This window comes from Hylobates moloch, unplaced genomic scaffold, assembly GCF_009828535.3.
Source record: "Hylobates moloch isolate HMO894 unplaced genomic scaffold, HMol_V3 SCAFFOLD_12, whole genome shotgun sequence".
Lineage (NCBI taxonomy): Eukaryota > Metazoa > Chordata > Mammalia > Primates > Hylobatidae > Hylobates > Hylobates moloch.
In genome coordinates this window covers 12,318,364-12,345,617 of record NW_026652287.1, presented here as the reverse complement: position 1 = coordinate 12,345,617, position 27,254 = coordinate 12,318,364, and the positions used below count along the sequence as shown (strand labels likewise).

General features: G+C 46.6%; 1 protein-coding gene and 1 pseudogene across 1 annotated transcript in view; both read right to left on the bottom strand.

The window, feature by feature from the left end:
- Positions 1–1,464: 1,464 nt before the first annotated feature.
- COQ5 (coenzyme Q5, methyltransferase) overlaps positions 1,465–27,254 on the bottom strand; it is a 29,905-nt gene continuing 4,115 nt past the window's right edge. The window contains exons 2-7 of the mRNA XM_032168518.2: positions 22,716–22,865; positions 16,663–16,884; positions 8,505–8,611; positions 3,383–3,471; positions 2,156–2,267; positions 1,465–2,071 (exon numbers count right to left, since the gene is read on the bottom strand). Of these exons, the coding sequence (XP_032024409.1) occupies positions 1,970–2,071; positions 2,156–2,267; positions 3,383–3,471; positions 8,505–8,611; positions 16,663–16,884; positions 22,716–22,865 (782 nt within the window). The 3' untranslated portion in view covers positions 1,465–1,969. The remainder of the gene's footprint in view (positions 2,072–2,155; positions 2,268–3,382; positions 3,472–8,504; positions 8,612–16,662; positions 16,885–22,715; positions 22,866–27,254) is intronic.
- LOC116477820 (large ribosomal subunit protein eL29-like) overlaps positions 22,872–27,254 on the bottom strand; it is a 9,058-nt pseudogene continuing 4,675 nt past the window's right edge.

Sequence of the window (27,254 nt, the reverse complement as noted above, 5' to 3'; positions counted from 1 at the left end):
CAAAGTGGGATCCCAGGAGTACGAGAGCAGCCTGGGCAACACAGGGAGACCCTGTCTCTATTAAGAAAAAAAAAATATGGCAGCCAGGTATGGTGGCTTACACCTGTAATCCCAACACTTTGGGAAGCTTGACATGGGCGGATCACCTGATGTCAGGATATCGAGACCAGCCTGGCCAACATGGTGAAACCTCATTTCTACTAAAAATACAAAAATTAGCCGGGCATGATGGTAGGTACCTGTAATCCCAGCTACTTGGAAGGCTGAGGCAGGAGAATTGCTTGAACCTGGGAGGTGGAGGTTGCAGTGAGCCGAGATCACATCACTGCACTCCAGCCTAGGTGACAGAGGGAGACTCGGTCTCCAGAAAAAAAAAAAAAAAAAATTACAAATTAAAAAATTAACCAGGCACTATGGCGTATGCCTGTAGACCCAGCTATTTAAGAGGCTGAGGTTGGGAAGACTGCTTGAGCCCAGGAGTTTAGGCTGCAGTGGGCTATGATCAGGTCATTGCACTCCAGCTTGAGTGACAGAGCAAGACCCTGTCTCTTAAAAAAATTTATGGCCTCATTTTAACATCAAACAGTGGACTGTATTCAGGGAGAAGTTTAGAAAATGACAAAAAATGAAAAAGAAAGACAACAGTAGACTATAACAAGGAGACAAGAAGTCTGCTCAGCTCCATCTCTGAGTATTGAAGGTTAGCTTACATCGTTTTCAAACTTCTTTTTTTTGCTATAAAACAAGTGTACTCTTACAAAAAGGCTCCCTAAATAAGACATGAAAGCAGGATTTTGCTGGTACGTTTATTTTCCAACAAGGACTTAGTGAAAAGTTTTCTTTTTTTTTTTTTGAGACAGAGTCTCCCTCTATCACCCAGGATGGAGTGCAGTGGCACAATCTCGGCTCACTGCAATCTCCGCCTCCTGGGTTCAAGTGATTCGCCTGCCTCAGCCTCCCGAGTAGCTGGGATTACAGGCGTGCACCATCATGCCCAGCTAATTTTTTGTATTTTTAGTAGAGACAGGATTTTACCATGCTGGCTAGGCTGGTCTCAAACTCCTGACCTTGTGATCCACCTGCCTCAGCCTATGAAAGTGCTGGGATTACAGGCGTGAGCCACTGCACCCAACCCACATAGTAGCTTTTTATGGAAAAGGACTGAAAGAATGATGAAAAATATATTTTCTGGCCAGGCGCGGCCAACATGGTGAAACCCCATATCTACTAAAAATACAAAAAAATTAGCCGGGCGTGGTGGCGCGCACCTGTAATCCCAGCTACTTGGGAGGCTGAGGCAGGAGAACTGCTTGAACCCACAAGGTGGAGGTTGCAGTGAGCAGAGATTGCGCCACTGCACTCCAGCCTGGGTGACAAGAGGAAAACTCCGTCTTGGAAAAAAAAAAAAAAAAAAAAGAAAAATATATTTTCCTTACTCCCTTCAAGAAGAAATGACAAGTACCATCAAAAGGTAAACTCGTTTACTGGTTCAGCACACAATTCTCATGATCATTAGTACTCTGACTTGGGCCTAGACTTAGTCCTAGGCTGAAAGGTTGATTCAGGTACAATTAAATTTTCTGGTTAAAAATCGTCATTGGGTTCAAATGATCTATTATCCCTGTAGAAGGCAGCACCAACAGAGCAGCTATAAATACACTCACTTCAAAACTGAGCTTTAGTGGTGGTTGTACCTTAAGCACACACCCTACAGTCAAGAGAAATTAGCAGTTAAGCAAAGATACAGACCAAATGCCTCTGGGAGATGGACTGAAGCAGCTCCAAAGAAAGCTGTAAAAAAGTGACAAGAATTTGTTCTTCCACTTTGAGACTGTTGGATGCAAACATGAGTCCAAGGCACGTATCCTTAAGAGGAGATGCTCTGCTGCTGTCTCATTTGCCACATTATCCTTCAGTTCCAGGCTTTCAACAGGATGTGACTGGTTCATGGTCCATGATAGGAAAGGAATTAAAGTTTGAAGCCCGAATGAATGGCCACAATGCCTGATGTTAGACTTTCATAAGTCACCTTGTGAAAGCCTGCATCTTCTACCATCTCCTTGAACTCTTCCTAAAACACAAGGAAAGATGATACAGCCAGGGTGGCCTGGATATCACTGTAGGGACTTTGTTTAAAGTTATAGAAGTTTCATACCTGAGACGGAAACCTTCGGATACTCTCTACAAGGTACTGATAGGACTTCCAGTCTCCAGCGATGACCTCTCCCAGGACAGGGATGACCTGGAAGCTATATAGATCATAAAGCCTAAGCAAACAAAAAGGTAAAAGATGAAGATTAGAACATGCCCCTCACTTCTTCCCTAGATAAGAAGAAAGAAGGACTAAACCTGGGGTCACAAACTCAAATGCCTATAGGGATCAAGCAAGAACCTGAATTAAGTGGGTCAGGTACAAGACCAGTAGAAGTGCTGACAGGTACAGTTAGGAAGTATTATGAAGTGGAGAAGGGACAGTTACTACTCAGCCTTCCCTGTGGCATGTGGGGAGATGGGCCTACCCAGGGCTGCCATGTATCTGATTTCTCAAGTGAAACCGGAAATTCAGATTTTTATGTAAAATTTCCTGATTTAAATTTTTTTTTTTTTAGAGATAGGGTCTCACTGTGTTGCCCAGGCTGATCTTGAACTCCTGGCCTCAAGTGATCCTCCCGCCTCAGCCTCCCAAAGTGCTGGGATTACAAGCATGAGCCACTGCACTTGGCCCAAATTTCCTGATTTTTTTTTTTAAGCCAGTCAAATTTATCAGTGGAGGGTTGAGTAGCAACGGTAGTGCCACTAATAAGTTCTGATAACCCACTACCAATGGACCAGGCATTTCCTGATTTTTAAATAGGGGCTTCTAAGTCAATTTCTTTTTTTTTTTTTTTTTGAAGCGGAGTCTCACTCTGTCACCCAGGCTGGAGTGCAGTGGCGCGATCTCGGCTCACTGCAAGATCCGCCTCCCGGGTTCACGCCATTCTCCTGCCTCAGCCTCTCCGAGTAGCTGGGACTACAGGCGCCCGCCACCACGCCCGGCTAATTTTTTGTATTTTCTTTTTTTTTTTTAGTAGAGACGGGGTTTCACCATGCTCTCGATCTCCTGACCTCGTGATCCGCCCGCCTCGGCCTCCCAAAGTGCTAGGATTACAAGCGTGAGCCACCGCGCCCGGCCCGCCCGTCAGTTTCTTAATATACATATGTAAGCCAACTTGGGTCTGGTTTGAGACTCTTGTGGCCTAGGTATTGTCATTCAGAACTGGCTGACCTCTGGTACTCTGAACTACAGAGTTCATGCTTATAGCTTACTGGCTATTTTCAATCCATTTCGGGGTGGGAAACCTTGGCTATACGATGAAGATAAAGCCCTATTAACAATGCCAACCTGGATATGAGGGGATTGTTCACTTGGCTAAATTCCAGACAGAGAAACCGTCCTCCTGGTTTCAGCACACGATGAGCTTCCTGGAGTGCCTGAGCAAGACAAGGAACAACAGGACACACTCCTCAGTAGACCCCACTCAATTCCATGAGGCCAAGACAGCGTTAACTTCTGTAGGCATTACAAAAGTTATCATGGGCCACAAACCTCTTGTTTGTTTTCACTTGGGAAGCTGTAACAGCAGCAATAACCCTACGTATCCCAAATGCTATAGGCATTCTGCTGCTGGTGACTAGACAAAGTTAGTTGGGGTAATCTAAACTGACTACAGATTGGTACGACTGCATGAAGGGTAAGTTTAGAGTTACCTATCAAAATCACAATGGATATCCTCTCTGATAAAGCAATTTTACTTCAAGGAATCTATCTTACAGAAATGCTTCTACCGTGGGAATGACATGTACGTGGGTTATTCTTTATTTATTTTATATTTTTATTTTTATTTTTTGCGATGGAGTCTTGCTCTGTTGCCCAGACTGGAGTGCAGTGGTGTGATCTCAGCTCACTGCAACCTCTACCTCCCAGGTTCAAGCGATTCTCCTGCCTCAGCTTCCTGAGTAGCTGAACTACAGGTGCCTGCCACCACGCCCTGCTAATTTTTTGTTTGTTTTTGAGATGGAATTTCGTTCTTGTTGCCCAGGCTGGAGTGCAATAGCGCGATCTCGGTTCACCACAACCTCCACCTCCTGGGTTGAAGCGATTTTCCTGCCTCAGCCTCCTGAGTAGCTAGGATTACAGGCATGTACCACCACGCCCGGCTAATTTTGTATTTTTAGTAGAGATGGGGTTTTTCCATGTTGGTCAGGCTGGTCTCGAACTCCCGACCTCAGGTGGTCTGCCTGCCTCGGCCTCCCAAAGTGCTGGGATTACAGGCGTGAGCCACCGCACCCAGCCTATTTGTTTGTTTTCTTGAGACAAAGTTTCGCTCTTGTTGCCCAGGCTAGAGTGCAATGGCACGATCTCAGCTCACTGCAACCTCCGCCTCCCGGGTTCAAGCGATTCTCTTGCTTCAGACTCCCAAGTAGCTGGGATTACAGGCATGCACCACCACGCCCAACTAATTTTGTATTTTTAGTAGAGACAGGGTTTCACCATGTTGGCCAGGCCAGTCTCAAACTCCTGGCCTGAAGTGATCCACTCACCTCGGCCTCACAAGGTGCTAGGATTACAGGTGTGAGCCACCATGCCTGGCCAGTTATTCACTTTTAAATAAAAAGTATAGGAAGCCATTGTTTTGGATTGTTTCTGCACTAGGTTCCAACAGACCAGACTAAGCATCAAGATGGAGTCACCCAACTTGTGACTCCATAGTTCCACGTTCCACGTCACCAAATCGAAACTAAGTTGTCAGTTGACCTGAGAGATCAGGAGAAAGAGATAGTCAATTTCTCCAACACTCCTGTTTAAATTTTTTTTTTTTTTTTTGAGATGGAGTCTTGCTCTGTCACCCAGTCTGGAGTGCAGTGGCACGATCTTAGCTCTCTGCAACCTCTGCCTCCTGGGTTCAGGTGATTCTCCTGCCTCGGCCTACCATGTTGCTGGGACTACAGGCACATGCCACCACACCCGGCTAATTTTTGCATTTTTAGTAGAGACGGAGTTTCGCCATGTTGGCCAGGCTGGTCTTGAACTAGAGACCTTAGGTGATCCTTCCACCTTGGCCTCCCAAAGTGCTAGGATTACAGACTTGGGCCACCACGCCCAGCCTATTTTTTTTATTATTCTGCCTCCCTATCACAGCCTTTCAAGAAAAGTAGTTTTGAAAGGATGAATAATACACTCTTTGTTCTTTGATTCTCTGCTTTCTTCAGTCTTTCTGTGTCTATAAAGCCAATGTCTTCTGCTCATTGGGATGCATTCTATTTTTATTTATTTATTTTTTTTTTGACATGGAGTCTTGCTCTGTCGCACAGGCTGGAGTGCAGTGGCACAATCTCGGCTCACTGCAACCTCTACCTCCTGGGTTCAAGCAATTCTCCTGTCTCAGCCTCCCAAGTAGCTGGGATTACAGATGCCCGCCACCATGCCTGGCTAATTTTTGTATTTTTAGTATAGAGAGGGTTTTGCCATGTTGGCCAGGCTGGTCTCAAACTCCTGACCTCAAGTGATCCGCCCGCCTCGGCCTCCCAAAGTGCTGGGATTACAGGCGTGAGCTACCATGCCCAGCACATTCTATTTTATGAAATGAAGTCATTTTAAAATTTGCTGTTCAAACAGTTGTCAAAAGACAAGTGCTTGAATAGCACAAGATTAGAAGCATCTTTAACGATTAATAAGAGACTAAATTATGAAATATAAATATAAATAATATAAATGGAATCTATTCAACTTCTTTTTTTTTTTGAGAGGGAGTCTCGTTCTGTTGCTCAGGCTGAAGTGCAGTGGTACAATCTTGACTCACTGCAACCTCTGCCTCCCAGGTTCAAGCGATTCTCCTCCCTCAGCCTCCCAAGTATCTGGGACTATAGGCACACGCCACCATGCCCAGCTAATTTTTGTATTTTTAGTAGAGATGGGGTTTTCACCATGTTGGTCAGTCTGGCCTCGAACTCCTGACCTCATGATCCACCCGCCTCGGCCTCCCAAAGTGCTGGGATTACAGGTGTGAGCCACCACGCCTGGCCTCTATTCAACTATTTTAAAAAGTGCTGGGTGCGGTGGCTCACACCTGTAATCCCAGCACTTTGGGAGGCTGAGGCGGGTGGATCACCTGAGGTTGGGAGTTCGAGACCAGCCTGATCAACATGGAGAAACTCCGTCTCTACTAAAAATATAAAATTAGCTGGGCATGGTGGCGCATGCCTGTAACCCCAGCTACTTGGGAGGCTGAGGCAGGAGAATCACTTGAACCCGGGAGATGGAGGTTTCAGTGAGCCCAAATCTCTCCACTGCACTCCAGCCTGGGTGACAGAGTGAGACTCTGTCTCAAAAAAAATAATAATAATAAAATAAAGAAATAAAAAGAGCCAGTGCTCTTTATGTACTTACAAGGAAAAATCTCCAAGAAATACTTGTTTACTTTTATTCTATCCATCTATCTATTTATTTATTTATTTTTGAGGTGGAGTCTCGCTCTGTCGCCCAGGCTGGAGTGCAGTGGTGCGATCTCAGCTCACTGCAGCCTCCGCCTCCTGGGTTCAAGGGATTATCCCAACTCAGCCTCCCGAGTAGCTGGGACTACAGGTTCGTGCCACCAGGCCCAGCTAATTTTTGTATTTATAGTAGAGACGAGGTTTCACCACGTTGGCCAGGATGGTCTCGATCTCCTGACCTCGTGATCTGCCCACCTCGGCCTCCCAAAGAGTTGGGAGGCCAGCCCGGAGGCCTCCAAAGAGTTCAAGACCAGCTGAGGTTGAACTCTCAACTGGTTGCAGTGAGCCGAGATCATGTTACTGTACTCCAGCCTGGGTGACAGAGTGAGAGTCCATCTCAAAAAAAAAAAAAAAAAAAAAGAAAAAAGAGAAAACATAGTATATACACCTTGGCACAAAACATCACAAACACTTGTCTAAGGTTAGTCAGTAAACAAATGATAGAATCCATGCAAAAATTACAAATAAGGATATCACAAAGTTGTGCTACATGCAAAACATAGGAAAAAAAAGAAATATCAATTGGTTATTGGTTATGTGAATCATAACCAATTCACAAAACATCTTGGCAAAGATACACAAGAAGCTGGTGACTGTCTGAAGGGAGAAGCACTGAATGGGAGAGGAGGCAAGGATGGGAGGGAAATTGTCACATATAACCTTTTGTACCTTTTGAACTTTGAACCTATTAAAAATTTTTTTTTCCCCAGGCGTGGTGGCTCACGCCTATAATCCCAGCACTTTGGGAGGCTGAGGCGGGAGGATCATGAGGTCAAGAGATGAAGACCATCCTGGCCAACGTGGTGAAACGCCGTCTCTACTGAAAAATACAAAAATTAGCTGGGTGTGGTGGCACACGCCTGTAGTCCCAGCTACTCGGGAGGCTGAGGCAGGAGAACTGCTTGAACCCAGGAGACGGAGGTTGTAGTGAGCCAAGATCGCGCCACTGCACTCCAGCCTGGCAACAGAGCGAGACTCTGTCTCAAAAAAAAAAAAAAAAAAGTTTTCATTCAACAAAATAATAAACTGGCTACTGACATAGGAAAGGTGATGCAAACCAAGCTGATGAACACCATAAAGAACTTACCACTTAACCAAAGGACCCAGGCAACCAGAGACCATGTTACTGAAATGAAACTCTTTGCCTTGCACATGGTCTTCAAGTGTTTTGAACAGAATATTAAAGTAGGAATAAAGGCCAGGCATGGTGGCCCAAGCCTGTAATCCCAGCATTTTGGGAGGCTGAGGTGGGAGGATCACTTGAGCTCAGGAGTTCGAGATCAATCTGGGCAACATGGCGAAACCCCATCTCTACAAAAAATAAAGTAGGAACAAAGAAGAGCTCCATCAGATTAAGAACTGAACATTCCCCTTTTCCTGTAGAAAAGCCATGAATCCATCTATCTTTTGTCAAAACAGTGTTTGAGGGCCCTTGTCTTTGTCAGCCTCTGACATATCTCTGATCTTCTGCAAATTCACAGGGTCAGGCAGCTTCACAAGTATGAGGAAATACACAAAAGGCCAGAGCAAGACTAAATCCCAAAGATGTGAATACCAATCCAAGTAAGACAGACTTCTATGGAGATCAGCTCTGTGGTTTTAGTCTTTTTCAATTTTGTGACTAGAAAATTTGTCAACTTAAAGGATGGAAGACCCTAAACTTCAAACAGGCATTCCACTCAAGCGCCAAGCCCTTAAACATTTTCTTTTTAAGATTAAAAAAAAAAAAAAAAAAAATCTCTCTCTCTCTCTCTCTCTCTCTCCCTGGGTGTGGTGGTGGGTTCCTGTAATTCCAGCTACTTAGGAGGCAGATGTGGAAGGACTGCTTGAGCCCAGGAGTTTGAGACTAGCCTGGGCAACATAGCAAGACCCCATCTCAAAAAATAAAACTCTCCTTCTTTCCTCACTCATTGTAGCTCTACAACAGGTAATTTCCTGAGAGTCATACAAGCTGAGGATGCAGCCATTCATACCTGATCAACGTGTGTGACATTCCGGATCCCAAAGGCAATGGTGTAAATATCAAACTTGTCATCATCAAAGGGCAGTTCTTCAGCATCTCCTAATACCCATGCAAGTCCTGAAAGAGAAAGTGAGTTCCAGGTCTCAGTCTGGGTAGCTGTTTTTCCTGCCCCCAGTGAATTCATTTCATGTAGAGCGTAAGCTGGAGAGCCCAAGTCCTGGGTGGTTAGGCTGCCTGGATTCTAATGCCAGCTTCACCATATTCCTTATATATACATATTTTTCCTTTTATAATCAATCATTATTATTGTTTTTAGACATGGGGAGGTCCTGCATTCTCACCCAGGCTGGAGTACAGTGGCACACAGCTCACTGCATCCTCAAACTCCTGGACTCAAAGGATCCTCCTGCCTTAGCATCCCCAGTAGTTGGGACTATAGGCACACACCACCCTGCCCAGCTAATTTTTAAAAATTTCTTCTGTAGAGACGAGGTCTCATCATCTTGCCCAGGCTGGTCTCAAACTCCTGGGCTCAAGCAAGCCTCCTGCCTCGGCCTCCCAAAGTGCTGGAATTACAGATGTGAGCCACTGTGCCTGGCCTGTGTATTCTTGAATAAACTACTTTGTCTGTTTCCTCATCTGTAAAATGGAGTTAAAAACTAGTGCCTACTTTATAGGGTTCCTAAAAGTATTAACTGAGTTACTCTAAGTACAGAATTTAGCAGAGTTTTACTGGTTTTATTGGAATCACAGAGCATCAGTGTGTCCAGGTCTGAGACTAGGCATGAATTCAGAGATCACCAGAGGCCCCTATCAGGGTGGCTGTGTCCTCCAAGGATCTTGATTGGACTTTAACATTATACAACCTATAGCAAATTAGATGTAAAAATACAAAAAGAAGACTGTATAGAGGAAGGTAAATGAAAATAACCTTTCTGGAAAGCAAATTAGCAGTATCTAACAAGGGCCTTAAAAATAAGTATATCTGGCCCTCCCTCCCTCCCTCTCTCTCTCTCTCTCTCTCTCTCTCTCTCTCTTTCTTTCTTTCCCTCTGTGGCCCGGGCAGCAATCTCCTCGTCTCGCTGCTGCCCCGCGCCGCGGACTCCCTGGGACTGCCGGCGCGCGCCACCGCTGCCTGTTTTTTCTCCTTTGCCTGCCGGCGCGCGTTCGCCATCTTGGCCACGCTACTCGCCAGCTCCTGACCCCGAACGCTCTGCCCGCCTCGGCCTCCCAGGGTGCTGGGACTACAGACGGAGTCTCGCTCACCCGGTGCTCGGTGTTGCCCGGGCTGGAGTGCGGTGGCGTGGTCTGGGCTCGCGGCAGCCTCCGCCTCCCAGCCGCCTGCCTTGGCCTACCAGGGTGATGGGATTGCAGCCCCTGCCCGGCCGCCGCCCCGTCTGGGAGGTAGGGAGCGTCTCTGCCCAGCCGCCCCTCTGCCCGGCCTCCCCATCTGGGAAGTGAGGAGCGCTTCTGCCCGGCCACCCATCGTCTGGGAGGTGAGGAGCGCCTCTGCCCGGCCACCCATCGTCTGGGAAGTGAGGAGCCCCTCTGCCCGGCCGCCCCGTCCGGGAAGAAGTGAGGAGCGCCTCTGCCCGGCCGCCCCGTCCGGGAAGAAGTGAGGAGCGCCTCTGCCTGGCCACCCATCGTCTGGGAAGGGAGGAGCGCCTCTGCCCGGCCACCCATCGTCTGGGAAGTGAGGAGCACCTCTGCCCGACCGCCCCGTCTGGGAAGTGAGGAGCGCCTCTGCTCGGCCGCCCCCTGTCTGGGAAGAAGTGAGGAGAGCCTCTGCCCGGCCGCTCCGTCTGGGAGGTCTACCACGGAGGCCAGAAGTAATGTGGGGGCTGGACGTGGTGGCTCACGCCTGTGGTCCCGGCACTCTGGGGGGCGAGGCGGGTTGATCACTTCGGGCTAGGAGTTCGAGACCAGTCTGGCCAACATGGCGAAACATGAAAAATACAACAGACAAACTAACCAACCAACTCAGTGACAACAAAACAGGTCTACCCTGGAGTCATACTCTAATTTTTTCTATTTTCCTCCCTTTCTGATCCTTTATCCCACTTTCTTTTTCTTCCTCTTCCTTCTCCCTCTTCTTTGTCAAATAGAGGATTGAGTTATTATCACTGATCCATATAAAGTCCCTCTCTCATTTATTTTAACTCCCACCCCCCATTTCGATTCCCTGACTTCCCATGTGCAACCTTCCTAATATGTTTGATACGCATCTTTTTGTTTGTATGTATTATTAGAAAATGTTTATTGTTTTTGTGTGCAAAAAAAATTAATTAAAAAAAAAAAAGTATATCTGGCCAGGTGCGGTGACTCACGCCTGTAATCCCAGCAGTTTGGGAAGCCGAGGCAGGCGGATCACAAGGTCAGGAGATTGAAACATGGTGAAACCCCATCCCTACTAAAAATACAAAAAATTAGCTGGGCGTGGTGGCATGCACCTGTAGTCCCAGCTACTTGGGAGGCTGAGGCAGGAGAATTGCTTGAATCCGGGAGGTGGAGGTTGCAGTGAGCTGAGATCGCACCACTGCACTCCAGCCTGGGTGACAGAGCAAGACTCCGTCTCAAAAAAAAAAAGTATACCTTTTGACCCAGTGATTTGATTTTTAGGGAAAGGACATTGACATCATCATCACAGCTACTGCTTAGAGGGCCCTAATCAATTGGCAGAGTCTGTGTTATTTTATGTACATCTTTAGATAGATTATCTTAGTATATCCTCATACCAACTCTGTGAGAGAGTTATTACCATTATCCTCATGTTTCAGGTCAGCAAAGTGAACATCAGAAAGGTTTAAAGTCTGAGCTGAGCACGGTGGCATGCACCTGTAATCCCAGAGACTCAGGAGGCTGAGGTGGGAGGAGAGCTTGAGCCCAGGAGTTCAAGACCAGCCTGGGTAACACAGCAAGACCATATATTGAAAAAATAAAAAGCAAAAAGAGAAAGGTTGCTTGCCCAAGGTCACACAGATGGACTGGAACCCAGAGCCTAGGTTTTCAATAGCTATGGCATATCACCTCCTAGTATGAAGTAGTTATTAGAGTTTAAACACTTGACTAAGGTTATACAGTCAGTAAATGAATGAATCCATGCAAAAATTACAAATAAGAATGTCACAAAGTTGTGCTATATGCAAAACATTGGGGAAAAAAAAGAATTATCAATTGGTTATTGGTTATGTGAATCATGAAACAACCATATGGAAGAATAGCATAAAAAATAATGATTTCAGCCAGGTGTGGTGGCTCACGCCTGTAATCCCAGCACTTTGGGAGGCCGAGGCGGGCAGATCACAGGGTCAGGAGATCAAGACCATCCGGGCTAACACGGTGAAACCCCGTCTCTACTAAAAATACAAAAAATTAGCCAGGCGTGGTGGTGGGCGACTGTAGTCCCAGCTAATCGGGAGGCTGAGGCAGGAGAATGGTGTGAACCTGGGAGGTGGAGCTTGCAGTGAGTCGAGATTGTGCCACTGCACTCCAGCCTGAGCGACAGAGCGAGGCTCCGTCTCAAAAAAATAAAATAAAAAAAAAATAATGATTTCAAGGAATTTCTAATGACATGGAAAAACCTTTTGATACAATAGTAAATTAAAGCAGGATTACTAAATTGTAGGCCAGGCGCGGTGGCTCATGCTTGTAATCCCAGCACTTTGCGAGCCCAAGGCAGGTGGATCACGAGGTCAGGAGTTTGAGACCAGCCTGGCCAAGATGGTGAAACCCCCTCTCTACTAAAAATACAAAAATTAGCTGGGCTTGGTGCAGGGTGCCTGTAATCCCAGCTACTTGGGAGGCTGAGGCAGTGGAATCGCTTGAACCGGGAGGCGGAGGTTGCAGTGAGCCAAGATTGCACCACTGCACTCTAGCCTGGGCGACAAAGCAGGACTCTGTCTCAAAAATAAATAAATAAATAAACAAATAAATAAATAAATAAATTGTATATATAGGATGTTCTCAACTTTATAAAAAGAGAATAATTAGGAAAAAGGAAGGAAACATTACCATATTGAGGGGCAACTCTGAATGTTGGAATTATGGTTAACATTTACTTTCTTCTTAATACTTTTCCAGGCCAGGCGTGATAGCCCACACCTGCAATCCCAGCACTTTAGGAGGCCGAAGAGGGCAGACCACTTGAGGCCAAGAGTTTGAGAGTAGCCTGGCCAACATGGCAAAACCCTATCTCTATTAAAAATACAAAAATTACCCACGCATGGTAGCATACACCTATAATCCTAGCTACTCACCTGGCTAATTTTTTTTTGTATTTTTAGTAGAGACAGGGTTTCACCATGTTGGCCAGGCTGTTCTCGAACTCCTGACCTGAGGTGATCCACCCGCCTTGGCCTCCCAAAGTGCTGGGATTACAGGTGTGAGCCACGGCACCCAGCCAAATATACATACATTTTAAAGCTCCAGCCCCTAAGATCTTCCATTTGGGAAGGAAAGTGCTACTTAAAAAATATAAATAAAACACATAACCATGCTATACATTAAAAAAAAGTAGTTAAGGGCTGGGCGCGGTGGCTCACACCTGTAATCCCAGCACTTTGGGAGGCTGAGGTGGGCGGATCACAAGGTCAGGAGATCGAGACCATCCTGGCTAACACAGAGAAACCCCATCTCTACTAAAAATACAAAAATTAGCCAGGTGTGGCGGCGTGTGCCTGTAGTCCCAGCTGCTGGGGAGGCTGAGGCAGAATGGCGTGAACCCGGGAGGTGGAGCTTCCAGTGAGCCGAGATTGCGCCACTGCACTCCAGCCTGGGCGACAGAGCGAGACTCCGTCTCAGAAAAAAAAAAAAAAAGTAGTTAAGTTACACATTAACTTTTTTTTTTTTTGAGATGGAGCCTTGCTCTGTCATCCAGTCTGGAGTGTAGTGGTGTGACATCCACCTCCTGGGTTCCAGAGATTCTCCTCCCTCAGCCTCCTGAGTAGCTGGGATTACAGGTGCGCACCACCACGCCTGGCTAATTTTTGTATTTTTAGTAGAGACAGGGTTTCACCATGTTGACCAGCTGGTCTCAAACTTTTGACCTCAGGTGATCTGCCTGCCTCAGCCTCCCAAAGTGTTGGGATTACAGGCGTAAGCCACCGCACCTGACCACACATTAACTTTTATATTTATTAAATAATTTCTAGGGTCCTCCTACTTAGTTTCTACTTTTCATGATGTTTTTGCAAAGGTATGATTATTGGAGATTGATAAAACAAGGAGGAAAGATAAAACTGTACTATGGGGCACTTAATAATTCCTACGCAGATGCATTTGTCTTGGCGCTTAGGAGAGCTCAAAGGGCAGGCTATGCAATGAAAGAGATGATTCTAGAAATGGAACACTGCCTATCATTTCAGTATCTTTGTTTTCCATTTTTTATGGCTGAGTACCAGAGAGAAGGGAAACATGTTTGTCAGCAGGAGTAAGGAAACATAGTGCCTTTGTCTAAAAACACTAGCGACTGTCTGCCTTCTGACCAGTATTGATGGTTAACAAAGGAGCCCTTCAGCTTGGGGGCCAAGTGGGCTGCAGTTCGTCTACGCAGCTCCTTCTGGGGGTGGGAGGAGGAAGAGGAGGAAGATCTGAGGTAAAATAACCATAGACACTCATGGTGGGGGAGGAGAAGGAGAGAAATGCTGATGTTGACCTGAGGGACGTTCTTTGTTATATACTACTGCCCCTCACAGTGGCCATCTGTAGTCCCTGGCCAGCATGGAAGAGGGCAGAATAGCGGCTCTGAAAAGCTGGGCCGGGCGCAGTGGCCCACACCTGTAATCCCAACACTTTGGGAGGCATAGGTGGGCAGATCATATGAGGCCAGGAGTTCAAGACCAGCCTGGCCAACATAGTGAAACCCCGTCTCTACTAAAAATACAAAAAAATTAGCCGGGTATGGTGCTGCGCAGCTGTAATCCCAGCTACTCGGGAGGCTGAGGCACAAGAATTGCTTGAACCCGGGAGGCAGAGGTTGTAGTGACCCGAGATCGCACCACTGTACTCCATCCTGGGCAACAGGGTGAGACTCTGTCCCAGAAAACAACAACAACAACAACAACAACAACAAAAACTGGGCCAACAGGGTGCAGCTGCCAGGATGGAGTTTCTCTCTTGTTGCCTAGGCTACAGTGTAATGGCACCATCTTGGTTCACCACAACCTCCGCCTTCCAGGTTCAAGCGATTCTCCTGCCTCAGCCTTCAAATAGCTGGAATTACAGGCATGCGCCACCACACCCAGCTAATTTTGTATTTTTAGTAGAGACAGGGTTTCTCCATGTTGGTCAGGCTGGTCTCGAACTCCGGACCTCAGGTGATCCACCCCCCTCGGCCTCCCAAAGTGCTGGGATTACAGGGGTCAGCCACCACGCCTGGCCAAATTTGCTTTTGTTTTTTGAGACAGAGTCTTACTCTGTTGCCCAGGCTGGAGTGCAGTGGCATGATCATGGCTCACTGCAGTCTCGACCTCCTGGACTCAAGTGATCCTCCTGCTTCAGCCTCCCAAGTAGCTGTTACTACAAGTGTGTACCACCACACTTGGCTAACTTAAATTTTTTGTAGAGACAGAGTCTCACTATGTTGCCTAGGCTGGTCTTGAACTCCTGGCTTCAAGCGATCCTTCACCCTCGGCCTTCTAAAGTGCTGGGATTACAGGCATGAGCCACCTCACTGCCAAAATTTACATTTTTAAGCTAGCACACAAATCATCCATTTTGAGCTTGCAGTAATCTCACAGAGATACGCATGCAGTCATTTGCCTATCTGCTGTTCGTATTTACCATGGTGGGGAAGTGTGAGGAGTACTGTTCACGAGTGTTTCTTTGAATGTATCAGTTGGGTCCTCTGAGAAACATGCTGAGATGGACCAAGGAGTATAATAATTTTTTGTGTGTGTGGCAGGGGAAACACAGAGAAGACAAAGGGAGAGGAAGAAAGACTGAGCAAGAAAAGCCTTTAGACCTTAATGCAGATCTGACAAAGGCTCAGCCTACCCAATAGGGACGTCCGGAACAAAGGCTGGCTGTTCAAGAGTCTTGCTTGGAAAATATCCAGGCCCTAGTAGTCCCACAGTGTTCAGCCATTGGCTACGGGCTGCCACAAAAGAGCCTGGCCTCCCTTGGAAGCTGAGGCAGAGGCTGATGTGCTAATAGGTGGAGGCTGCTAGCTAACTGCACTCCTTGTGGCTGAAGGGCAAGTTATTTCTTTTTTTATTTTTTAAATTTCTTTAGAGACAGGGTCTCGCTCTGTCACTCAGGCTGGAGTGCAGAGGTGCAATCATAGCTCACTGCAGCCTGGAACTCTTGGGCTCAAGTAATCCTCCTACTGTGGCCTCCCAAAGTTCTGAGATTATAGGTGTGAGCCATGGGCCCAGCCAGAAGTTCTTTCTTTACAGGAGATGAGAGGTCCAGTTGCACAGCAATCAAACTATCCTAGTATGGATACGAGAATGGAATTGTTCAAGAATGGAAATGATACACCGAAATCACCCTGAAGCTGCTGGGAAATGACAGCAAAACTTCTTTTTTTTGTTTTGTTTTTGAGATGGAGTCTCGCTCTGTCATCCAGGCTGGAGTGCAGTGGCGCGATCTCGGCTCACTGCAAGCTCTGCCTCCCAGGTTCACGCCATTCTCCTGCCTCAGCCTCCCGAGTAGCTGGGACTACAGGCGTCCGCTACCACGCCCAGCTAATTTTTGCATTTTTAGTAGAGACAGGGTTTCGCCATGTTGGCCAGGATGGTCTCAATCTCTTGACCTCGTGATCCACCCGCCTCGGCCTCCCAAAGTGCTGGGATTACAGGCGTGAACCACCGCGCCCGGCCTGACAGCAAAACTTCTGTCTCAGGGTCTGAGAGCTGAGATCTGAAGATTCAACTCCAATTTGGGATCTGCCACTGAGAAGCTGTGTGACTTGGGTAAGATTCTTGACTTATTTGGGATCTAGTGATCCCAGTCACATAGGGCTGGGTAAGCTCACTCAATGGGCTGCTATGCATAAATAATGCATATAACAGCACACAAACTAGATTCAGCCATGCAAATCATCTTCAACCTGCCCATCTGTAAGTTTCTGAAAGCCAAAAGATAAAGCATTTCAATATTTTACATACTCCACCTTATTCTATAAAGATACAAACACTTCCCCTGTGTCTGCCTTCTGCAGGACTCACCAGCTCTGTATCCTTGAGCCAAGGCTTTCTGCTTTCCAACCTTTAGCATCTCCTTGTTGATGTCACAAACCACGACCCGAGACCCGCCCAAGGAATCTTCTTCATTCTGATACTCTTTGGCAATTTCTTCCCAGGATAAATTTTGTTGGGCCCTTAACTGCCTCTTCTGTTTTCTCTGGTGCTGGGACTGAACATAATTAAGGAACCGGAATGCAATGTCACCTGTGGGAAGCCAACATGAGGAAAGATGCAGACTAAAACAAAAATAAAAAAGGAAGAAACAGCATTTCCTAAAACCCAAAGGGCTAACAGAGGCACAGGAGTACCTGTGTTAGCTAACTGGATGCAGTGTGGCTGAAAGCCAAGTCCTTTCTTCTTTTTGTTAGACACAGGGTCTCACTCCATCACCCTGGCTGGAGTGCAGAGGCACAATCATAGCTGAGTGTGTGAACGTGGAAGTTTATTCTCATTTCAACACTAACTTTTTTTTTAATTAAAGAAATTGGGCTGGGCTCATGCCTGCAATCTCAGCACTTTGGGAGGCTGAGACTGGTGGATCACCTGAGGTCAGGAGTCTGAGACCAGCCTGGCCAACATGGTGAAACCCCATCTCTACTAAAAATACAAAAATTAGCCAGGTGTGGTGGCAGGCGCCTGTAATCCCAGCTACTCGGGAGGCTGAGGCAGGAGAATAGCTTGAACCTGGGAAACGGATGTTGCAGTGGGCTGAGATAGCGCCATTGCACTCCAGCCTGGGTAACAAAAGTGAAACTCCATCTCAAAAAATAAATAAATAAATAAATAAAATAAAAACTGAGGCCAGGCGCGGTGGCTCACGCCTGTAATCCCAGCACTTTGGGAGGCCGAGACAGGCGGATCATGAGGTCAGATCGAGACCATCCTGGCTAACACGATGAAACCCCATCTCTACTAAAAAATAGAAAAAAAAAAAAATTAGCCGGGCATGGTGGTGGGTGCCTGTAGTCCCAGCTAGTCGGGAGGCTGAGGCAGGAGAATGGCATGAACCCAGGAGGCAGAGCTTGCAGTGAGCCGAGATCGCACCACTGCACTCCAGCCTGTGCGACAGAGTGAGACTCCATCTCAAAAAACAAACAAAAAAAAAACTGAAAATCAAGTGTTTACAATACTGTGACCTGGTAAATATTGTTCAGGACAAACCCAGTGCTTTCTAGAATCCTATTTCCTTTCTTTTTTCCTCTCCTTTTATATTTCCTTTTCTTTCTTTCTTTTCTTTTTTTTTTTTTTTTTGAGACAGAGTTTCTGCTCTTGTTGCCCAGGCTGGAGTGCAATGGCATGATCTCAGCTCACCGCAACCTCTGCCTCCCAGGTTCAAGTGATTCTCCTGCCTCAGCCTCCCAAGTAGCTGGGATCACAGGCATGTGCCACCAAACCCGGCTAATTTTGTATTTTTAGTAGAGATGGGGTTTCATCATGTTGGTCAGGCTGGTCTCGAACTCTTGACCTCAGGTGATCCACTCGCCTCGGCCTCCCAAAGTGCTGAGATTACAGGCATGAGCCATTGCGCCTGGCCCTATATTTCCTTTCTTATAATGCTGTTTCCAGCTGGGCTTGGTGGCTCACGCCTGTGGTTCCAGCACTTCAGGCTTCAGGAGGCTGAGGTAGGCAGATTGCTTGAGCCCAGAGGTTTGAGACCAGCCTGGGTAACATGGTGAAACTCAGTCTCTACGAAAAAAATTACAAAAATTAGCCAGGTGTGGGGCACATGCCTATATTCCTAGCTATTTGGGAGGCTGAGATGGGAAGATTACTTGAGCCCTGGGGGGTGGAGGTTGCAGTAAGCCGAGATGACATCACTACACTCCAGCCTGGGCGAAAGTGCAAGACCATTTCCAAACAAAAAAAAAAAAAAAAGCTGTTTCCTTGTCTTTGTTTTTCCTACAGTATTTCCAAGAAATATATCCTTGTTTCTCCCATATGTCTAACCAATTAGATATTCTCCAGTCATTCTCCAGTCATTTTTCATATTTTTTTTTTTTTTTCTGAGACGGAGGCTCGCTCTGTTCCCAGGCTAGAATGCAGCAGCACAATCTCAGCTCACTGCAACTTCCACCTCCCAGGTTAAAGCAATTCTCCTGCCTCAGCCCCCTGAGTAGCTGGGAATACAGGCGTGTGCCACCAGGCCCAGCTAATTTTTGTATTTTTAGTAGAGATGGGGTTTCACCACATTGGTCAGGCTGGTCTCAAACTCCTGACCTCGTGATCCATACGCCTCGGCCTCCCAAATGGTGGGATTACAGGCATGAGCCAACATGCTCAGCCATATATTTCAATATATTAATTATTTTGCGCATCTTCTCTGTATCATTCCAAATTTAGTATATGCGCTACTGAAGCGAGCATGATCTTTCAATACATTTATAGGTATGCATATAACAAAATTTAAAAACATAAACAGGGATATTGTATACATTGTTATACCACGTGTTTTCTTATTCTTCCCACTTAATATGTCCTTGCAACCTTTCCATCAATACTTGTAAGTTTTCCTTATTGTTTTAAATAGATACACAATATTTCATAGACTGGATATACCTTAATTTAAAGCCATGTCCTTATTGGGAAGAAATAGGTTATTTCCAATTTTTAATTACTATTAAATGTGATGCAATGAGCATATTTGTGGCTAAATCTTTGTGGAAGTTTTTCTTTAGGCTACATAGAATTGAAAATGTGAGGTGAGGCAGAGTGGGTCAGGCCTTTAATCCCAACACTTTGGGAGGCCAAGGTGGGTGGATCACCTTAGGTCAGGAATTTGAGGCCAGCCTGGCCAATATAGTAAAACCTTGTCTCTACTAAAAATACAAAAAATCAGCCAGGCATGATGGTGGGTGCCTAGTAATCCCAGCTACTTGGGAGGCCGAGGCAGGAGAATCACTTTAACCCAGGAGGTGGAGGTTGCAGTGTGCTGAGATCATGCCATTGCACTCCAGCCTGGGCAACAGAGCAAGACTCCATCTCAAAAAAAAAAAAGAAAAAAAAAAAAGAATTGAAAATGTGGGATCCCCCAGGCGCGATGGCTCATGCCTATAATCCCGGCACTTTGGGAGGCTGAGGTGGGTGTATCACCTGAGGTTGGGAGTTCAAGACCAGCCTGACCAACATGGAGAAACCCCGTCTCTACTAAAAATACAAAATTAGTTGGGCGTGGTGGCACATGCCTGTAGTCCCAGCTACTTAAGAGGCTGAGGCAGAAAAATCGCTTGAACCTAGGAGGCGGAGGTTGTGGTGAGCCGAAATCACGCCATTGCACTCCAGCCTGGGCAACAAGAACGAGACCGGACTCAAAAAAAAAAAAAAAAAAAAAAGTGGGATCCTAAGCTTGTATGCATTTTACATTTTGGTAGATTCTGCTAAATTACCCTCTACAGAGCAAGGTGTCTTCTTGCCCTCTGAGCTTCCATTTGGGGAGAGGATCACACCAACATAGCTACAGATAAATATGTTTCAAGTATAGAGATTATTCTATTGTAATTTATTATTATACATTACTCTATCATTACTAATTATCAAATTATTACATTATATTTTATATTATTCTAATGTAATTTTATGTATTTATTTATTATTATTATTTTTTTTGAGACAGAGTCTTCCTCTGTAGCCCAGGCTGGAGAGCAATGGCACAATCTCGGCTCACTGCAACCTCTGCCTCCTGGGTTCAAGTGATTCTCCTGCCTCAGCCTCCTGAGTAGCTGGGATTTCAGGCGCCCGCCACCTTGCCAGCTAATTATTTATTTTATTTTATTTTATTTTACTTTAAATTTTTTTTTTTTTTTTGAGACGGAGTCTCACTCTGTCACCCAGGCTGGAGTGTGGTGGCTTGATCTCGGCTCACTGCAACCTCAGCCTCCTGGGTTCAAGCAATTCTCCTGCCTCAGCCTCCTGAGTAGCTGGGATTACAGGTGCGTGCCACCACAATGGGCCAATTTTTGTATTTTTAGTAGAGACGGGGTTTCACCAAGTTGGCCAGGATGGTCTCGATCTCTTGACCTCATGATCCGACCACCTCGGGCTCCCAAAGTGCTGGGATTACAGGCATGAGCCACCACGCCCCGCCATCGCCCAGCTAATTTTTGTATTTTTAGTAGAGACGGGGTTTCACCATGTTGGCCAGACTGGTCTTGAACTCCTAACCTCAGGGGATCCTCCCAAAGTGCTACGATTATAGGTGTGAGCCACCACGTCCAGCCTCTAATGTAATTTAACATGTACAATGACATCACCAAGATGCATTGTGTAAAATCATGACATTTTTTTCTCCAAATGCTCAGTGTACAAGAAGTAACAAAGGACTGTGCACAAACAAACTTTTGATATTTGATGTGATCGCAAATCAAGGAGAAAAGGCAGCCTCGAAAACTTTATAAAGTGATAAAAGGCTTCTCCCATCCCCTAAAAAACAGGAAAAGGAGGTTAAAGGTTAAGCAGAAGACAAAACAGTCATTTAGATGGTGAAATGTCACTGGTCAAAAATTCGACTTTTTCCTTTGTAATCCTGTGTTTTTTTTTTGTTTCGTTTTTTTTTTTTTTCCGAGACGGAATCCTGCTCTGTTGCCCAGGCTGGAGTGTAATGGTACGACCTCAGCTCACTGCAACCCTCCACCTCCCCAGTTCAAGCAATTCTCCTGCCTCAGCCTCCCAAGTAGCTGGGATTACAGGCACCAGCCACCAAATTGGCTTTTTTTTTTTTTGTATTTTTAGTAGAGATGGGTTTTCACCATGTTGGCCAGGCTGGTCTTGAACTCCTGACCTTAGACAATCCACACCTTGGCCTCCCAAAGTGCTGGGAGGACAGGTGTGAGCCACTGCGCCCAGCCAATCTGTGTATTTTAGAAATGTGACAGGCAGCTGGGCACAGTGGCTCACACCTGTAATCCCAGCGCCTTGGGAGGCCAAGGTGGGTGTATCATGAGGTCAGTAGTTCAAGACCAGCCTGGCCAAGACGGTGGAACCCTGTCTCTACTAACAATACAAAAACTAGCCAGGCATGGTGGTGCATGCCTGTAATCCCAGCTACTCAGGAGGCTGAGGCAGAGAATTGCTTGAACCCGGGAGGTGGAGGTTGCAGTGGAGCCGAGATTGCACCGCTGCACTGCAGTCTGGGCGACAGAGCAAGAATCTATCTCAAAAAAAAAAAAAAAAAAAAAAAAAGGAAATGTGACAGGCAGACAGCCACTGGCCAGGCGCAGTGGCTCACGCCTGTAATCCTAGCACTTTGGGAGGCCGAGGCAGGCGGACTGCCTGAGCTCAGGAGTTCAAGACCAGCCTGGCAAACACCGTGAAACCCCGTCTCTACTAAAATACAAAATATTAGCTGGGCGTGGTGGAGTGGGCCTGTAGTCCCAGCTACTCAGGAGGCTGAGGCAGGAGAATTGCTTGAACCTGGGAGGCAGAGGTTGCAATGAGCTGAGATTGAGACACTGCACGCCAGCCTGGGTGACAGAGTGAGACTCCATCTCAAGAAAAAAAGTGACAGGCGGCCAGGCGCAGTGGCTCACGCCTGTAATCCCAGCACTTTGGGAGGCTGAGGCGGGCAGATCACGAGGTCAGGAGATCAAGACCATCCTGGCTAACACGGTGAAACCCCGTCTCTACTAAAAATACAAAAAAAAAAAAATTAGCCAGGTGCCATGGCGGGTGCCTATAGTCCCAGCTACTCGGGAGGCTGAGGCAGGAGAATGGGGTGAACCCGGGAGGCAGAGATTGCAGTAAGCTGAGATCGCGCCATTGCACTCCAGCCTGGGTGACAGAGTGAGACTCCGTCTCAAAAAAACAACAAACAAACAAGCAAACAAACAAACAAAAAAGTGACAGGCACAAAACTGTTATTCTATGCTTTTGATTGATGTTCAGTTAAAAAGATTAGTACATGCCTTTCTCAGAAGTTATAAGTATGCTGATTTTCAATCACCATCTTCTGCCTAGTGTTAGGTGAGCTAGCTCATTACAAGAGAGACTAATTTCTGTAAAACATGCTCAATGGTAGTGAAGGATACCAAACTCGACATTACCTGTGCCTCCAGCAACATCAAGCAGCTGGGTCCCAGGAAGCGGGCGCATCTTCCAGAGCAGCAAATCCTTCCAAACACGATGGATACCAAGACTCATCATATCATTCATCACATCATACTTCTTAGCCACACTTTCAAACACCTGATAGACTGACATGGGAGAAACACACACAATAGTGCTATTAACAGTACTCCCTTAGAAAAATCCTAAACAAAAAAGGAGGAAGCTTTTTTTCTCCTGAAATGACCTGTCTTTGCAAGGTGAAACTAAGTCGTAATGCTTGATGCCCAAATCTACACCTTAACATTACCTCTTTATTGATTTATTTTTTTTTCCTGCTTCAGATTTATTTGTACAAATAGCACAGGAGGACCCCAGCCCCATGCTGACGGCAGCCCAGGGGGGTCGAACCAGTCCTTCTGTCCTCACGTTGGCAGACAGAGATATCTACTCTGAAGCCTTCGTAGGGGTCTGGGCACCTTTGGGAGCCTAAGCTGGAAATGAAGCTGGAGCTGCAGCCTGGGCCTTGGTTTGATCTTTGGCCTTGGCCTTTGACCAACATAGCTTGAGCCCCTTGGCAATGCAGGCACGAGCACACTTCCCAAGCCTGGGGTGGGCAATGTAGGCAAGTGGATCGAGCTTGCGGCTGACACCCTTTGGGATCTTGGGCTTAACCTCCCTGGGCTTTACAAAGGCCTTGATAGCCTTGGCACGTGCACTCATGGCTTTGGCACTGTTGGCCTGCATCTTTTTTAGGCCCTTCTTGTTGTGCTTCTTGGCAAAGCACATGTTCCTCAGGAACTTGGGGTCCACTCCCTTAAGAGATTCTTATCGGCCGGGCGCAGTGGCTCATGCCTGTAATCCCAGCACTTTGGGAGGCCGAGGCAGGCGGATCACGAGGTCAGGAGATCGAAACCATCCTGGCTAACATGGTGAAACCCTCTCTCTACTAAAAATACAAAAAATTAGCCGGCCTGGTGGCGGGCGCCTGTGGTCCCAGCTACTCGGGAGGCTGAGGCAGGAGAATGGCATGAACCCGGGAGGTGGAGCTTGCAGTGAGCAGAGATCATGCCACTGCACTCCAGCCGGGGCCAGAGAGCGAGACTCCGTCTCAAAGAAAAAAAAAATAGGATTCACATCTTTGTGATCGGGGTTTCTTGATACCATTTCTGTGCCATTTCGGGACTGGCTGTGTGTGGTGTGGTTCTTAGACTTGGCCATGTCTGCACTGGTCCTCTCCACAGCCTGCTCCCCGCTGCTGCTCCTAAGTCGTGGATGGCATCACATTACCTCTTTAATAAGAGGCTTAAATGTACTTCATGGAAGAAATCAACCTCTTTTCTGCTGTCTTAATTATTATTACTTAGGACTAGTACTTTGCAATAATGCCATCCATATACCTAGTACTAAATAGATGTTTCTGTTTCTTAAAGGATAGGGTGGGGGAAATTGGAATTTTTCTCATGGTTATTATAATAAAAGACAAGATCCATTAGAAGTATGCATACAGGGCACGGTGGCTCTTGCCTGTAATCCCAGCACTTTGGGAGTCCGAGGGGGGCAGTTCACTTGAGGCCAGGAGTTCAAGGCTAGCCTGGCCAATATGGCAAAACCCTGTCTCTATTAAAAACACAAAAATTAGCTGGGCATGGTTGCGCACACCTGTAATCCCAGCTACTCGGGTGGTTGGGGCAGGAGAATCACTTGAACCTGGAAGGTAGAGGTTGCAGTGAGCTGAAACTGGACCACTGCATTCCAGCCTGGGTGATGGAGAGACACTCTGTTTCAAAATAAAGATGAAAGATGCATGATTAATGGATGGGAAGACCTCGGCTCATGTCTGCCTGTATCACTGAGAAGAACCTCAGGTACAATTTGGTGGGCACCTAGATGCCAAGCTGTGAATCAGGGCTAAGTCACAATTTACAGGGCTCTCATGAGTCTTCTCCATAGGATCAACACAGACTGTGGAATCTGGGATAGCTAAAGAGAGAAAGAGTCTACTATCCAAGACTCTCAGAAGTATTTCCCTTTAAAGTTACATTTTTTTTTTTTTGAGACAGAGTCTCGCTTTGTCACCCAGGCTGGAGCGCAGTGGTGCGATCTCAGCTCACTGCAAGCTCCGCCTCCCGGGTTCACGCCATTCTCCTGCCTCAGCCTCCCGAGTAGCTGGGACTACAGGTGTCTGCCACCATGCCCAGCTAATTTTTTGTATTTTTAGTAGAGACGGGGTTTCACCATGTTAGCCAGGATGGTCTTGATCTCCTGACCTCGTGATCCGCCCACCTCGGCCTCCCAAAGTGCTGGGATTACAGGCGTGAGCCACCGTGCCCGGCCTTAAAGTTACATTTAACTGTTTTACACCTCAGTTTCTCTGCCCGTAAAACGGCTGTATCAGTGCCAGCTCCTACCTCCCTGCCAGAAGGCTGAATTGGACAATGAAGAGGAGATGCTTTGAGTTCCTCAGATGAAATGTGCTACACAGATTGAAAACATGACTCTCTTCTGCTGAATCAGACTACAGAGCCCGCCTTTAACTCAAACTTCAATGCCTATTCTCAACCTTTGGATTTCCAAGTGCACTCTTTCCTTTTTTTTTTTGGGACGGAGTCTTGCTCTGTCGCCCAGGCTAGAGTGCAGTGGCATGATCTTGGCTCACTGTAACCTCTGCCTCCCGGTTCAAGCAATTCTCCTGCCTCAGCCTCCCAAGTAGCTGGGACTACAGGCACATGCCACCACGCCCAGCTAATTTGTTGTATTTTTAGTAGAGATGAGGTTTCACTGTTAGCCCGGATGGTCTCGATCTCCTAACCTCAGATCTGCCCACCTTGGCTTCCCAAAGTGTTGGGATCACAGGCGTGAGCCACCATGCCCGGCCTTTTTTTTTTGAGTTGGAGTCTAGCTCTGTCGCCCAGGCTGGGGTACAGTGGCGCAATCTCGGCTCACTGCAACCTCCTCCTCCTAGGTTCAAGTGATTCTCCTGCCTCAGCCTCCCGAATAGCTGCGATTACAGGCACTTGCCACCATGCCTGGCTAATTTTTGTATTTTTAGTAGAGATGGGGTTTCACCATGTTGGCCAGCTGGTCTCAAACTCCTGACCTCATGATCTGCACACCTCAGCCTCCCAAAGTACTGGGATTACAGGCGTGAGCCACCACGCCCAGCCTGCACTTTTGAGCATCTTTCAGGGTGTCTGGGGGACACTAAGGCTAACCCCACTCAGTATAAATAGTCCTTACCGGCATGGTGGCACACACCTGGAGTGCCAGCTACTCGGGGGGCTAATGGGAGACGACTGCTTGAACCCAGGAGTTCAAGGCTGTAGTGTGCTATGATTGTGCCTGTGAATAGCCACTGTACCCCGGCCTGGGCGGCATAGTGAGACCTTGTCTCAAAAATAAATAAACAAGGCTGGGCGCAGTGGCTCACGCCTATAATCCCAGCACTTTGGGAGGCTGAGGCGGGGGGATCACGAGGTCAGGAGATCGAGACCATCCTGGCTAACATGGTGAAACCCCATCTCTACTAAAAATACAAAAAAACTAGCCACGCATGGTGGCGGGCGCCTGTAGTCCTGGCTACTCGGGAGGCTGAGGAAGGAGAATGGCGTGAACCTGGGAGGCGGAGCTTACAGTGAGCCGAGATTGTGCCACCGCACTCCAGCCTGGGCGACAGAGCGAGACTCTGTCTCAAAATAAATAAATAAATAAAAATAAATAAGTAAATAAGCAAATAGTCCTGGCTTTGCATGTTCCAATATGCATGAATTTCAGTTACTGTGGTTTAGCTAAATAACACCAGTCCCCCAACACCACAATTCAAGTACAATGGTATATTAAATGTGAGTAATTACATAAAATGCATTCTTTAGTCTACAAATCACTATGTAAATAACAGACACACAGCATGATCAGCAAGCAATCACGCACTTCTTTCCCAGACTTTAGGTGACTGGTCACTGCATTAGCTACTCAGTTCACAGACAGTAAAGCATGTACTTGTATTGCCTCCTTATCATTCAGTGATAAAACACATGTGGCATAACTGGATAAATGAAAGAGGGAATTGAGCAACAAAAATGAAAATGCTGATAATGCTGGAAGTGAAATTCAAATTGAGTGTCAGTGGAGTTCCAGGAGAAATAGATGACTGTGGGAATATTGACACTGCTGCCACTAGAGAGACTCTAGACATACAGCCAGAGGAACTGCAGGAAGATGAATTTACCAACATGAACAAGAAATGGAGCTGTGACAAAAAGGTTGAAGATGTCCCAGAAGTGATGCCAGCAAAAACTTTGACATTAAAGGAGTTCTTGGAGGTATTTCATAACATTGAAAGCACAAAGGATAAAATATTAGAAGTAGATAAAAACTTAGAAAGAAATATGGCAATTTGCCAAGGCATAGAAAAGATATTTCATATGACAAGAAGGTGGCAAATAGTGCTCAAACTACTCTTGGCAATTTTTTTTTTTTTTTTTTTGAGACGGAGTCTCGCTCTTTCACCCAGGCTGGAGTGCAGTGGCGCGATCTCG